Here is a 13,519-nt window from a genome sequence, read left to right as displayed (position 1 = left end):
TTTAAGGAAAAGAAATCCTCTTACAGCTATTTTTCTTACAGCTTTCTAATTCCCTTTCTCAACCTTAAAATAATTCAGAATCTAAGGTGGAGGTTATGACTAGAGTTTGTGGGTTTGTTTACTTATTTAAATGGTGTCTTTAAGATTTCAGTTTTTAAAGTTCATTACTAACAGAGAGAAATGCAAGAATAAATTGTATCTTCTGCAACCATACTGCATTCACTTATTTTAGTAGTTTGGCAGATTGTGAAGGTTTTGTGTGTACACAATCCTGTCATCTGTGGCGCCATACACTTTAGAGCTTAGAGGTAATGCTATTCTCATCTCTCAGAGAAGGAAATCTAGGCTCTTCTGCTACTATCTCGGACTGAAATCCTCCAGGGCCCTGAGCCTGAGGGCACCTGTCCCGCTGTTGAACGGGTCGCATTGGTAGAAATCTTGTTCACGCTTTGGGCTGAGCTGACCTCAGTTTCTCTGCGACAGCCATCCAGAAGCTTGCAGACAGCTGCAAATTCCTCCCCCGGCACCCCAGCTCAGGTGAAGCAGTTCTCAGTGTCCTAACATGATGAGACCTGAGGACAGTCCCTGAACGTTCTGTAGAGAACACAGAATTGAAAAGGGAATCGTACGGCATGATCTGATCAGAGTTGTTTAGAGCAGAATATAATGACTTTTAAAAAAAAGTCAGAATGAATACAAGCTGAATGGAAAGGTTAGCGGGGGACCAAAGAAGTGTTTCTTTAAGATGGGTTTTAAAACACATGTAGTCCCCCCCCCCCCCCCGCCACGTGCTTTGTGTTTGAAAGATTAAAAAGCAAACTAGGAGACACATGTATATCACTGATTATTTTTAATAATTTTGTGCTATGGTTTGACCACAGCATTAAGAACAAGCAGAAAAAGCTGATTTCATAACTTTAACAGCACTTAGAGCAACATCTTTCTTTAAAAGTATTGCAATTACAGACCTCGGGTCTAAGAACTACATCACCATTGCTCAGTTAAAAAGAGGCGGATACACAATAGTTGGAAATCTTTTTTAGTATATAACTGGAATTATTTTGAAAAGTGAGCACAAATGGCTGTTAAGAAAGACTTTAATGACTTCTGATTAACGTAACTCATACGATGAACTTGAAATGTTCAAATACAGTTGTACTTTCCTAGTAAGCTGCTCTACAATAACTAAACGAACTAAATGCTGTGAATAGTATCACATATTCTAAACGGCTTTACACTAGACAGGTATACAATTAGGAAACGGGACTTCCGAAAGCCATGAAATGAAAAGTAACAATATACCAATAAGCACATTAAAATGAACCAGTGTCATTAATAGTAAAGCTTAAGCCTCAATTAGTTCTGGAGTAAGAAAGCAACGGTGTGGTAACAGATTGTAATACCTCTGAGTCCAGAACATTCTCGGATGACACCCACGCTCAACAGTTCTCCCAAGAGATCAAACTTGGAGGGGTAGGAGTTGTTCCTGACAGTAATGAGCCCCTGTTAATGCTGAAGATGGGGGAGCCCTGCAGTATACAGTGGAGCAGACAGTGGGGCTGGACAGGATAGAGAACACACAGGCTAACGATCTTTCATGGGCCTTTCAAAACAGATAATAAAAGAAGGGCTGACTTTTAGCCCATTCAGCATTAAGAGCTGCACTGTAGAGGTGTTTTCAGTTTAAGGATAATCGCTAATGATTTGTTTTCTGCAGGATAAGGGTATGAGCCTATTGTGATTTTCAAGATCAGAACATACACCAAAGAGCAAATAAAAACCATAGAATTTATTAGAATTAAGATTCTCTAGTGAGAAACTATACTGGGGAAGATGCTCACATCCACATTCAACAGTGGTTTAGTGCATATGTTCTCACAGGCTTTGCTTTTTGTAATATTAGAACATTTGAAGGTAAATGCAGAGGGCACAGTGAGACACTGAAGACTGAGCTGGAAGTAGACACTGTATAAGAGAGGGTGACACAGATGCAACTGCAAATGTAGTCCCTGATGGGTGGCAAAACCTAGTTTGTTTTTTCGGGTCAAGATCACCATGAGACACCAAAGGGAATGGATTTAAGATTTTTCACTCGGCTGGCTGACAGCTCATTCTCTGCTAATGATAACCCATAACCCATAACAACATTTTTTTCAAAGAATGGGGTCTTAAGTGGATTCATTTTTCCTGAGGTATTCTTTCCCTACAAACTCTACTGTTATTTCATTGGCTCCACAGCTTCAATTTGTAAAAGAAAAACGCAGAGGGATTCTCAGGACACAGATGACCATAAATGCGTCCGTACTGAACAAGGCCCTCTGCTGCAGGCCCATTGACTCTGGACGCAACTTTTGCAAAATGTGCACTTATTATGGGGTCTGACATCATTATTCCACACGCCATAATGTCATTTCATAAAACAAGTTGAAAAATCAATATATATATTTTTTCTAACACTGGTCCAACTGAGCATTACGAGATTAAAAGCAGCATCTAGTGGCAACCAAAAAGCTATGGAATTTTTTAAACTTATTTTTTTAAAGTGTATTCACAGCAAAGATGCAACTCTCAACTGCTATACATACGCTGGTCATAAACTGTGGCCTGCTTGTTCAGACTTCTTTCCCTTGTGTTATAATATTGATATTTAATAGGAAAATAAACTACATAGACTTTTATCTGTATGCATCCATTTGCAAATTTCCTTACAAAATAGGACAAAGCACATAGGCATTCACAAATCCTATGCCATTTCTGTTAAAATTGGTGCCTGTACATTATATTACAGTATTAACAATGTTTGTTCTACCCATTGGGTAGGATATGTGCATAATATATTCAAGTTATATACAGCACCTTACAAATAAAAACGTAAGAAAAGACACACGCCTGAAGAAGCACCATTGTAAGTGAGGCACAGCGAAGGTGGGAGCGGAGTGCGGCGGGGGCTCGGCTCCTGCGGCTGCCGCAGCCAGGACGGGGCAGCTCAGCGGCTGGGAACCACCGGGTGCAGAGCGCTCCGCCGCGGCGCGGCCCGCGTGACCTGCGCGCCACGCCGCCGCCACCTCTCCCGCTCTGAGCCCCGCCGCAGGGCACGTCAGCGAGCACGCACTGGGGGGGGCGGGCGGAGGAAGACGGCGCGTCCTTGGCGAGGCATCCGCTCCCGCGACGCCCCCGAACGCGGCCAGCCCGAACGCGGCGGCGGCGGGCCAACCCTGGCGGAAATCCTACACTTGAACTACGCAAAAGATGCAGCCCTTTGGGTAGTAGTAACGTGACCTAGGCTGAACCGTCGGAGATCTCCGGGCGGGACAGGGCTTTCCATTTTCCACCCACCCCTCTGATCTCTGGCGGCTGGCCGCAGGGCCTCGTTTAAGTCGATAAAAGTCAGGCGAGCTGCAGAGCTGCCCAGGCCGCCGTTTGTGAACTGGGGTGAGAGCAAAGTTTCCTAATCTGTGACTCTGGCCAGCCACTGAGATACAGTGTTTCTCCCGCCGAGGAGGGAGACTCGCCAGCCTGTCACCCCGCCCAGCTACTTCATCTGACCGTGCGCAGGCCGCTGGGGTCCAGGCGGAGGCCGCAGCCCTGCCCTCCAGCTAGGGCGGGGATGCCCGCGGGGGCGCGAGGCCAGCGGGGACCACGTCGCCGTGTGGAGACTGGCACAGTTCTGCTTTTAGTCACTTAGACAGAATCAAGAACGTTAACAAAAACCAAGTATCCTTCCCAGGTGTTTTCCTCCATACACTGCTGAGCTTTTGAAGTTTTAAGAAAAATGAATGGCATGCCAAGGAACGTGCTGGGAACGCTGCGGCCGGACTAAGGTAGCAAAACTCAAGCAGCATCAGCGCGCAACTGAGACGTGAGGGGCCTGGGAGCACGCGGGAGCCCGACGGGCCATGGCATGGGCGGACTTACTTTCGAAGGGTGGGGGCCGGATGGACATATATCTTTGCAATGGACCAGTGTCTGAAGGCCATTGTACCTGGCCTCTTCCTACAAAGGACTAACTGGAGAGAAGAGCAATTAGAGGGAAGATAGAGGATCCATCACCCCTGTCAGGATGCAGCTACTGGGTCTAAGAGGAAGGCAGGGATTTGTATGGATTCTTCTAGATAACAGAAGCTTTCTGAAAGTAGGTGCTTCCTCATTCTTATGAAGGTGAAGGTGAAGATCACATGGAGATCCTGAGAAGCCCTAGAAGCACTTCTCCGTGTAGCACATTCCTATGTGGGTGTTAGGAGGCCTCCAGTTCCTGTCGGCCCCCTTTCCTCTCCCATAAGTTTGGTGGCTATATGTGTATCCTCATGACTAATCTTTGTAACTTTTAAATATTCTCCTCTGCTATCTTGAAATTTCTTGTGGATTGTTCCCGTGTGTATATGGGATGGGGGAGGGCAGAGGACATGCTTCTCAAGCTTCTTTAACACTAAATTTTGTTTTGAAACACAAAGAACAGTTCAACTTTTAAATGCATAATTTGTTTAGCAAAATCTCTTTCATGCTAAGGACTGCTTCAGTGTCAGGAGAACACTAGACTTTCTGAAAAAAACAAGTATGTGCCTGAAGACTGTGTTCCTGTAAATGTGACTCGACAGGTGCTGGGTTTCACACCCTGGAAGTCCCTGGGACAATGCACAAGCCACAGCAGGATGCCCAGAGTATAGTTCCCACTAGCTGTTCTTCTGAACATGCAATTCTTTGTTTTAACACTCTACTAATTAATCAACCTGTTATAGATTGCCTAAATCACTGCTTTCTGAGCTGGGCCCTCGGGCTCCATATGCACGCACACAGGCCCCTCGAGCATTAGGTCCCACTGTGCAGGCTGGGTCTCCAAAATCACTCCTCTTTCCACACCAGGCCAGCGAGGAGGCAACGCGGCATGAACAGGTCAGCCACAACCTTCAAAAGAGCTACTGACCTAAATCACCTTTTCCCTGTGCCAAAGGGAAATTGACTATTAATTCAATTGATGACATTGGCTTTTAAACTAATTTTAAACTGATATCATTAATTAACCTTGTCATTTTTCATCTGAGGGGACACCTGACCAGTCATCTACCCCAAACCTCCACCACTAGGGTCCTGACAGGACAAATGCTTCCTAACCTTCACCTGACAGGGTGAGACAAGGCTTCATGCCACACAGAGTCCCAGCTGCCTTCAAGTACAGGCTTGTGACCCAGGCAATGAGCTGACCGGTTACAAGGCTCTGGGCCCAAGTCAAGGCTCCGGGGCTCTGCCCGGTCTCGGAATTCCCACTGTGCTCTTAGCACACACACGTCCCAACAGAGTCTGGAGTATGAGTATCAACTGTTGCCACCTTTTCTCTCTCTCTTTCTAAGAGTCTGACTAGTTCCATGGCTGTTACTGCGTGAAATGAATCAATCTAATGAGTCTAATCCTCGAAACAAAAGCCAGCAGCCTACCAACTGACCAAGAGAAGCAGCAGAAAGAAGCAGAGGGCAGGGGACAGGACTTGTAGTTCAGACAGTCTCTTTAGCTCTCAGCCAACAGCACAGTCACCTCACTGATAAATCGCCTCAGAGACCCACAGACAGGCTCAAGCACACGTGTTATTCGGCATTAAAACTGCAGCGATAAGTCACCAAGCCGTCATGCCAACCCATTTTGTTATATGCAGAGGCCAGAGGGACCCACCCTGCGCAGAGCAGGCCATTGCTACAGATCAGCCCTCCTGTGGTGTGGCACTGGTTGAACTTGTTGGCTCCTGCTGTTATGAAAGCCAGATGCTTACTTCCCCAAAAGAAAGTTACTTATTTTACATAAGAACAAATGTTTGTAAGTATCAGGAATATTAAAACTAAAACTAATAATATTTGAAATTAGTTTCTAGTTGCATTTTTAACTGCATGTTGTGCTTTTTCTCCTGTGCTTTTGAAGTCGCTCCCCCGCCCTGCACTGCTCTGTAACTGACTGTCCAGTTCTGGCCACCACTGCAGAGGCTGGAGGAACTCCCTCGGAGTTTGGGTGTTGAGCGCTGCCTTCCCCCGAGGGTGCTGCGCCAATACCAGTGCAGGGCACGGCTATTACCAGCAATGTGGTGTCCTGTCAATTCCAGGGGTCTCCAGTGCGTGGAGAAGCCGCTGCCAGCATCGCTCACACACCGAGGCCGGGCGGGCTCCATGCGGAGCGACCACTGAGAGCCTCTGGAGCACTGACCAGGTGTCCAAGACTGAACTGAACTGTCTAGAAAAGGAGACAATGGGAATACACTGAGAAGTCACATATTTCAACAGTATTAAAAATAACCACCTTGCATTTTAAACAATTTATTGCATAAAATAATGTATGTATCTGAGTATACTTCATGCTACAGTAAAAAAAATTCTAAATTACTGAAGAACTGCGCTGCTGGAGGAAGAGGGTGGCTGTGATACTGGAGGCATAAATGCATGTGTTGGGTTGTTTTTAGTAAAACGGGCAGCCTAAGCTAGCAGAGTAACTCAGCAAGTCAGAAACGCTGGACCTTATATTTCCTCTCTTCCATCCAGAGGTCTCCATGCTTCAGTGACACACTGCTCTCTGGTGCAAACTCTCACAACAACGACTTTCTTGATTTACCTAAGTCGGCATGTTAGGCTACATCCCCAGACATCTTTCCTTGCACGATTATGGGAAGCACTCCAGGGTATTCCTTGGGCCTAATAATCCACAGGTGAAAAGACAACATACAGAACGTCACGTAAAACAGTTCCCTCATATATATTTTAAACATTAGGATAGTGCAACTTTTAAAAACACATCATCATCATAACAACACAAATCAACTCCTTGCATTCATCTAACTTCTCCACTTTATACCTTGGCACAAAAAACAGGAATTTTGAATCATATTTTTATAACAAAATAAAAGTTCCACACCTTGGGAGAAAAAGCAAACTGGCCAATTCTTCCCCATGATAATATATAATAATGCTTCCTTCTTTATTTAGTTAATTATAAAACAGGCCATTCTGGCCTCTTTCTCTGCAGTCTCCTTTCATAATTAAATAAATCAAATACCTCTGGGTTTTATTTCATGATATCTTCAAAGCATCCCTTTCTCTGTGCTCCCACGCCCACCCTTTGCCAAAACCATCCCGCCCCCCTCCCCAATGCCTGCCCCCAAATAAACACTGTTTACGGTCAGACCGGATGGAAGTTTGTATTATTTCAGTTCTGGTTTGCATGCAATTCCCCTGAAAGGAATCAGAAACAAAGACCACATTTGCACATTTGGTTTTACTTCGTTGCCGCGCGTGGAACTGAACAGCGCTGTGCCGGGGGCGCAGGAGCCGCGCGGCCGCGGGTCACACGAGGTTCCCGGGCTTCCTGTCCTGGCCCTGCAGCTGCAGCACGGTGGCCGCGCCGTCGTGCTGGAAGGGCAGCCGGCTCCCCCGGTGCGTGCCGCCGTGCTGGTGGTGGAAGAACGAGGCTCCCGGGTAGTGGCCCATCACCTCGCTGTAGGCCGGGGGCGGCCCCTCCATCCTGCCGTTGCTGCTGCAGGTGCTGGCGCTTATGCCCGAGTGGCTGCTGGGCGGGCAGGGGCCCCCGCTGTACACGGAAACGTCTATCCAGTCGCTGTCGAATATGGTCCGGTTGGGCGGGGCCCGCACAGATTCTCGGTTGAGTTCCATCTGCTGTTCAGGGTCCCTGAGCTGCAGGGTGCAGGGCCCCTGGTAGGGAGGCGGCTCCTCCCCGTCGGACAGGGAGATGGTGGGGGGAAGGTCAATCTCGTGCTGCACGTAGGGGTAGGTGGGCTGAAAGCGGCTGAACCGGTCCCTCTGCATAAAGGCCGGGGCGGTAAACCTGTCCCTGGAGCGCGGGGCATACATGATCTGCAGGGAAAAGAGTGAGGGGTTGGAAGACATTCTCGGCACAGTGAGGATCCCAAACACGGTGATATCGAGAGCACTCACACTTGGTCTGCGTTCGCACCTGTCTGAAGCGCTTCCCCCTCGGACAAAACAGGAAAAGATCATCCCGGAAAAAACACATAGTTTTCCTGTTCCTCATGAGTTAGACCACTCATCTTGCCAAAGGATAGATTCTCCAAGATGGCTCAACAACGGAGAATTGTGGTTAACTGAAAATGTGGATTTCAGGGGAGTTCCTGCGCACGCTCTGTGCACGTTTCCCACTGGGTCAAGTAGGACACAACAGTAACTTCCAGAGGGCAGTGCACGGGAGCACGGCGCAGGCGGGCTCTGGTCATGTCCACCACACGGCCTGGTCCAGGCCTCCACTCCTTTACATGCTTTCTCGGGGCCCTTCCCGCTCTCCCACCTGATTCAGAAGGGTGGGGAGTGGCTCAGAATTTTCACTGGAAATGTAAGTTATAACCTCACCCGATGGTACTTAGAACAGGTAGGATGCACTGGGCCAATTTATGAATTATCAATAGGAGCTTGTTGCCCTATCAAGTACTCAGACAAATATGGAACAAGTGACTGCTTTTTCTTTCTGGTTTCTAAACCTTTCTAGTCATTTCTTTCTAGACAAGTTTCCTATAGTTTTTTTTTAGTAACTGACATGAAAAGTGTTTTGTATTTCAAAGTAAATATGATTACAGATTTTTTTTCCAAAGTGAATTCTTACATAGTCTTCTCATCTATTCCATCATCCATTCTTCTAGAGGAAAGCTAGTGTGTGTGTGTGCGTGTGTGTGTGTGTGCGCCTGCGTGCGCATATCCATCCATTGACTTCTCCCATACCATAGTCTTAAATGAAAGGCAAAAAGCTATGTTACTTTTAAGTCATATTATTAAACTTGGAGGTGTAGAAAGGAATCATGTTATATTTATAAACTATGCCCACTTGTGCCTAGCCTCATTGTTAGCAGCTATGGGATCATGTAAAGATCGGTGATTCTTAACCTAGGGAGCTTTTTAGACTAGCACAAATAATCCCTAGGAGATTCTAAAAATCCCTTCCCCCACTTTTAAAAACAAAATTATAGGTATATGCCTTAATTTAAATGTTATTTCTTTATATTGTCACACATTTGGCTTTTCCACCGATTCTGTTGTAATGGTTTATTTCCCTCCTCCCTTCCCCCATGTACACACAGTTGAACAGCCACCTTCAGCCACCCACACCCTTCCCTTGTCCAACCCCTTACCTCCGAGGCACCTGGCCGAGGACCGGAGCTGTCTGGAGGCCACAGGCGCCCTTCCTGGCAGGGGGTGGGAGGGACATCACAAAAAAATCATTAGTTTCATGCAGCAGCACCTAAAATCAAGGAAACACTTTCCCCTTGGACAGTAGCAGACCTGTTTAAATCACAGAACAATAAAGAACTAGTCCTTTTTCCCCCCACGTAACATCTAAAAGGAGAACTGTGGCCAAAAGGAAAAGTTAGAAATTTTAGGTCTCAACCAGATTTGAAATAGACGGGATCTGAAGTCAAACATCTTTCAAACTATGCACTTGTGTGTTTGACATACATTCCAAATGTCATCAAACCATATTCAGTCACTGCCTAGATTTGGGTAGAGTCTAGGTCCTTCAGCTTTTTTTGTTATTTCTCACCCCAGGATATTTTTTCCATTGCTTTTTAGAGAGAGTGGAAGGGAGAAGGGGGGGGGCGGAGAGAGAGAGAGAGACATCAATGTGTGAAAGAGACACATCAATTGGTGGCTTCTTACACATGCCCGGACTGGCCAGGGATCCAACCTGCGCCCTTGACCAGGAATCGAATCCGTGACCCTCTGGTGCTCGGGCCGATACTCTAACCATTGAGACACACCAGCCAGGGTTGGGTGCTTAAGCTCTTAAGCAAATGTGCATGACCACAGCCGGTGTGTGCCAGCCAAGGACCTTCTAAACTGGGACTGGGCTTTGAGGTGAGCAGCGGCACAAGTAAAGCACTGACAGTCACACTGTGCTTTCAAACTGAAAATGGAGTTTCCAAAGCCTGACTGTTCGAGAGTCTTCTAGTCCCTTTATTCCTAAGGTAGATGTAACTTGGCATCTTGTTGTTTAACATCTTTTTTCAAAAATGTTTGCCCAGACTGTCAAGGTGACAAGCTTTTCTAACACCATAAACTTGTTTACAAAGTACTTCAATATGCTTTCCCTTTTGAACCCAAATTGTTGGCTACTAGCAAAGGTCTGTTGGGCTATTAGCCAAAGGTCTATTATTGTAATAAAAAGAAGAACTGTGGGGAGCAGGAGCAGATGTCTGCATTTTTGGATTCCCAAGAATATTCATACATGACCTTGTACAATTACTGAGCCTCCTGAGACCCTGAATGTACCCACAAGTAGACCTGCAAGGTAAAACACCCCTAAGTCTCTCTTGCTCTCTTCTGTAAGCCAGCATTCTAATTCAAATACCCCATTTGGACAACAAGTGTTTGTCCAACACATACAACCTGACCCTAAGATACCCGCAGGATATCATAGACTCAGCAGCACAAATAGGAACAGACCCAGCAGCGTTTAGAGGAAGTTTGGGCTTAAGGTGTGACTATAAAATTATGTAATGGGCCATTACGGCTCTGGCCTGGTGACAGGTGACAGATCTAATTGACTCTAATGAAGTGGCTGACCCACACCCACCGGTAGCCCTTCACCAGGCCGAGGCAGCCTGCGCAGTACTTCAGAGCGTGTTCCCCCGGATCAAAGTGAAACAATCACTGTAGCTCTGGGTTGTTATGGCAACTCTCCTACTGAAAACAGCACAGAAACTCATCCTGGGATGTTTCTAAGACTCACAATTCTGCCCTAGCTCCTCTCCCTTCCTTCAGCGAGAGCTCGGCCCCTCCTGCCCACCTCACTGATGTCAGCTCTAACCTTCCGTCCAGAGAGCTGGCACCAGGCAGCCGCGGTGCCAGTGCGGACTGAAGCACAGTGCGGGATGGAACGGCCAGAAAGAAAACCCCCGAATGAAGTGAGAGGGAAGTGACCCAGAAACAGGGGGTGGCATGGTTTCTGAAAGTGGCCATAACCATCCTTAATGGTTTATTCCCCTAGAAAGTAGCAAAACTGGAAAAATGCCTAAAGAGATTAAGCCTTGTGTACACTCAGTCTTATATTTCACCAAATTCACCTCCTTCTTATTAAAATCATTCAGTCCCTGGCCGGTTTAGCTCAGTGGTTAGAGCATCAGCCCACATAGACTGAAGGGTCCCAGGTTCAGTTCTGACCAAGGGCACGCACCTTGGTTGCAGGCTTGATCCCCAGCCTGGTTGGGGCACGTGTGGGAGGCTACCAATCTATGTATCTCTCTCACATTGATGTTTCTATCTTTTTCTCTCTCTCTCCCCCTTCCACTCTCTCTGAAAAGCAATGGAAAAAATACCCTCGGGTGAAGATTAATAAAAAAATAAAATAATTCAGTACTTTTGGGCCCTCCTCTCACCTGGATCCCAGCAGCACTGGACCCTCCCTTGTTGGCTCAGAGACATCACCCCTCCTGGTTCGTACCCTGACTTCTCTGGCCACTTTTCCTGCTCTTTGGGGGAGGTGCCCCTAACTCTGTACTTTGGTTGAATGTTGGAGTTCCTCAGAACCCTGTCTGGAGCCCCTCTCCTCTCAGCCCAGTTTCCCAGCCGCCTCATTCCCTCCACAGCTTACAGGGCCACCCATATGGGTATGCATCTATCTCTGGCTCCACTTTGTCTCATGAGCTCCAGGAGCATCTAACCGTGGGGGCCTGCCTCCTGGACTCCAACACACTCCTAAACCTACACATGTCTGAGGCAGAACTCACTGACTTCTCCCCAAACCTCTCATTCCTCTGGACTGCTGTGGTCTCCAACTCACTACTCTCCCTCACCCCCATTGCCACCACTACTATTTTAATAATGATGTAATTTATTTAACTCTTCACTGACAATTGCCCCCTCCTCCAATTTATTCATGTTTTATAGGACACTGATTTTTCAGGTCTTTCACCCAGGTGGTTCCCAAGAGTTGTTAAAACTATAAGATCTATAAGATGCCATGGTGGAACGGGTTAATGCCAACAGCCCAGAAAGCTGTCCTTCCAGTTCTGTGCCCAGTGCTGATAGGTAAAGAATCCAGACATGGAATAGGACCAGAATTCCAGAAAGGCTGGATCCTGGATCCTGGTCGCCTTGATGGAAAGAGAGCTGCTTCGCACTGGCACTCACGCCACAACCTGCTCCGGCCACTCCTGTCTGGGCTATCCTGCGCCGCCCAAGGTCAGGCCGCCCTCATTAGCACGCTGCTGGCGGAGCCCCTGATTCTTGCTCTCCTTGGTGAGATGAAGTCCTTTGATTACGAGCTGACTCCTCCAAGGAGTCAGCCTTGTAACATAACTGAGTTCAAAGATGTGGGCCTTCTTGTCTAGACCTCTCAGTTTTTTCATCCAAATCCTAGTGATGACATTGTCAGGGAGAAGGGGACTCATCACATGGCTGGCATCTGCTCAAATGGCTGCATTTCTGGGTCCTCATTATGGAATTAATTTTTATGTCAACAATGAAGGTTCTAATGTTCTTGGCTAGTGCTTGTATTGTTACATTATGTCATACTTAGAATAAGCTGTGAAATAAGATAATACTTCAAGTAGTTCACACAGAATTTTGAGCAATAGGAACAAAGTTTTGCTAATATTTTTACACAGGCTTAAATTCATTCCCTCTCTTACAGCTGTTTCCTTGTAAGAATGCCCACCAAAAGGAAGGGAAGGGTCCACTGTCTGTTCACTCGTCACTCCTCTAGACATCTACTGAGTGCTTCCCAGCAGCGGATCTCAATGCTTTTCCATTGCAACACGTGAGATAACCTAACAGGTACGGTGCCACACCTTCCCACGGGGTAGGTGGTAGGGGTGGAGCAGGGAGTCCATACAATCCCCAGGATTAAGCTGTCACTCCGACCCCTTCGTTCCACTCAATAAAGACTTCTGGGATGCAAGTGAGTTAGCGAGACATTACTCTAGAGGTTACTTTGAGTCAATTCTAGTCTATTTTTTAAGGTATATTATTTTAAAATTACTCATGTTGTATCTATTATTAGAACCACTTACTTGAGACACACATTAAACTGATCAGGACACACAGGGGACTGTCACACCTACTCCAGGAAGTTTACAAGAAGGGCATCCAATCTCAGGGGTAAAAGAAGAGGGCCTCACAGCCCTCTCTGTACATGCAGTGCCTGGCATGCAATGTTTTTTATTCTCTAGTTTTCTCTTTGCAACAAAGGTTCTGTAACAAGAAAGGTAATGGCCGAATAGCTGGTGACAACTTAATATTACCCAGATGGATAATATCAACACAACGTGGACCTGTAAAGAAGGCAAATGGATCCTGAGCTGGGAAAGCCCTAGGCCAGAATCCTGGAGCCGGTCTTCAACCTGCAACCTCAGGCAGCTTATTTTCTCCAAACCTCATTTTCATTACTTGTTGTGAGGCTCAAGTACAACAATGCATGTACATTCCTTAGCACACGGCCTTGCACACGAGTATGCAGTATATGGTAGCTCTTAACATTATGCGTAACGATTACTGCTGTTATACACAACTGAAGTGGGGATAATTTT

General features: G+C 46.7%; 1 protein-coding gene across 8 annotated transcripts in view; it reads right to left on the bottom strand.

The window, feature by feature from the left end:
- Positions 1–833: 833 nt before the first annotated feature.
- Positions 834–13,519, bottom strand: part of LDLRAD4 (low density lipoprotein receptor class A domain containing 4) — a 347,099-nt gene continuing 334,413 nt past the window's right edge. For all 8 annotated transcript variants that reach the window (XM_081148668.1, XM_081148666.1, XM_081148671.1 and 5 more), the window contains 2 exons: positions 9,125–9,178; positions 834–7,841 (listed from right to left, as the gene is read on the bottom strand). In XM_081148668.1, coding sequence (XP_081004794.1) covers positions 7,314–7,841; positions 9,125–9,178 — 582 coding nt within the window. In that variant the 3' untranslated portion in view covers positions 834–7,313. The remainder of the gene's footprint in view (positions 7,842–9,124; positions 9,179–13,519) is intronic.

This window comes from Miniopterus schreibersii (assembly GCF_964146895.1).
Source record: "Miniopterus schreibersii genome assembly, chromosome: 10".
Lineage (NCBI taxonomy): Eukaryota > Metazoa > Chordata > Mammalia > Chiroptera > Miniopteridae > Miniopterus > Miniopterus schreibersii.
Note: the sequence above shows the minus strand (reverse complement) of the source record. Positions and strands in the feature narration are given on the sequence as shown.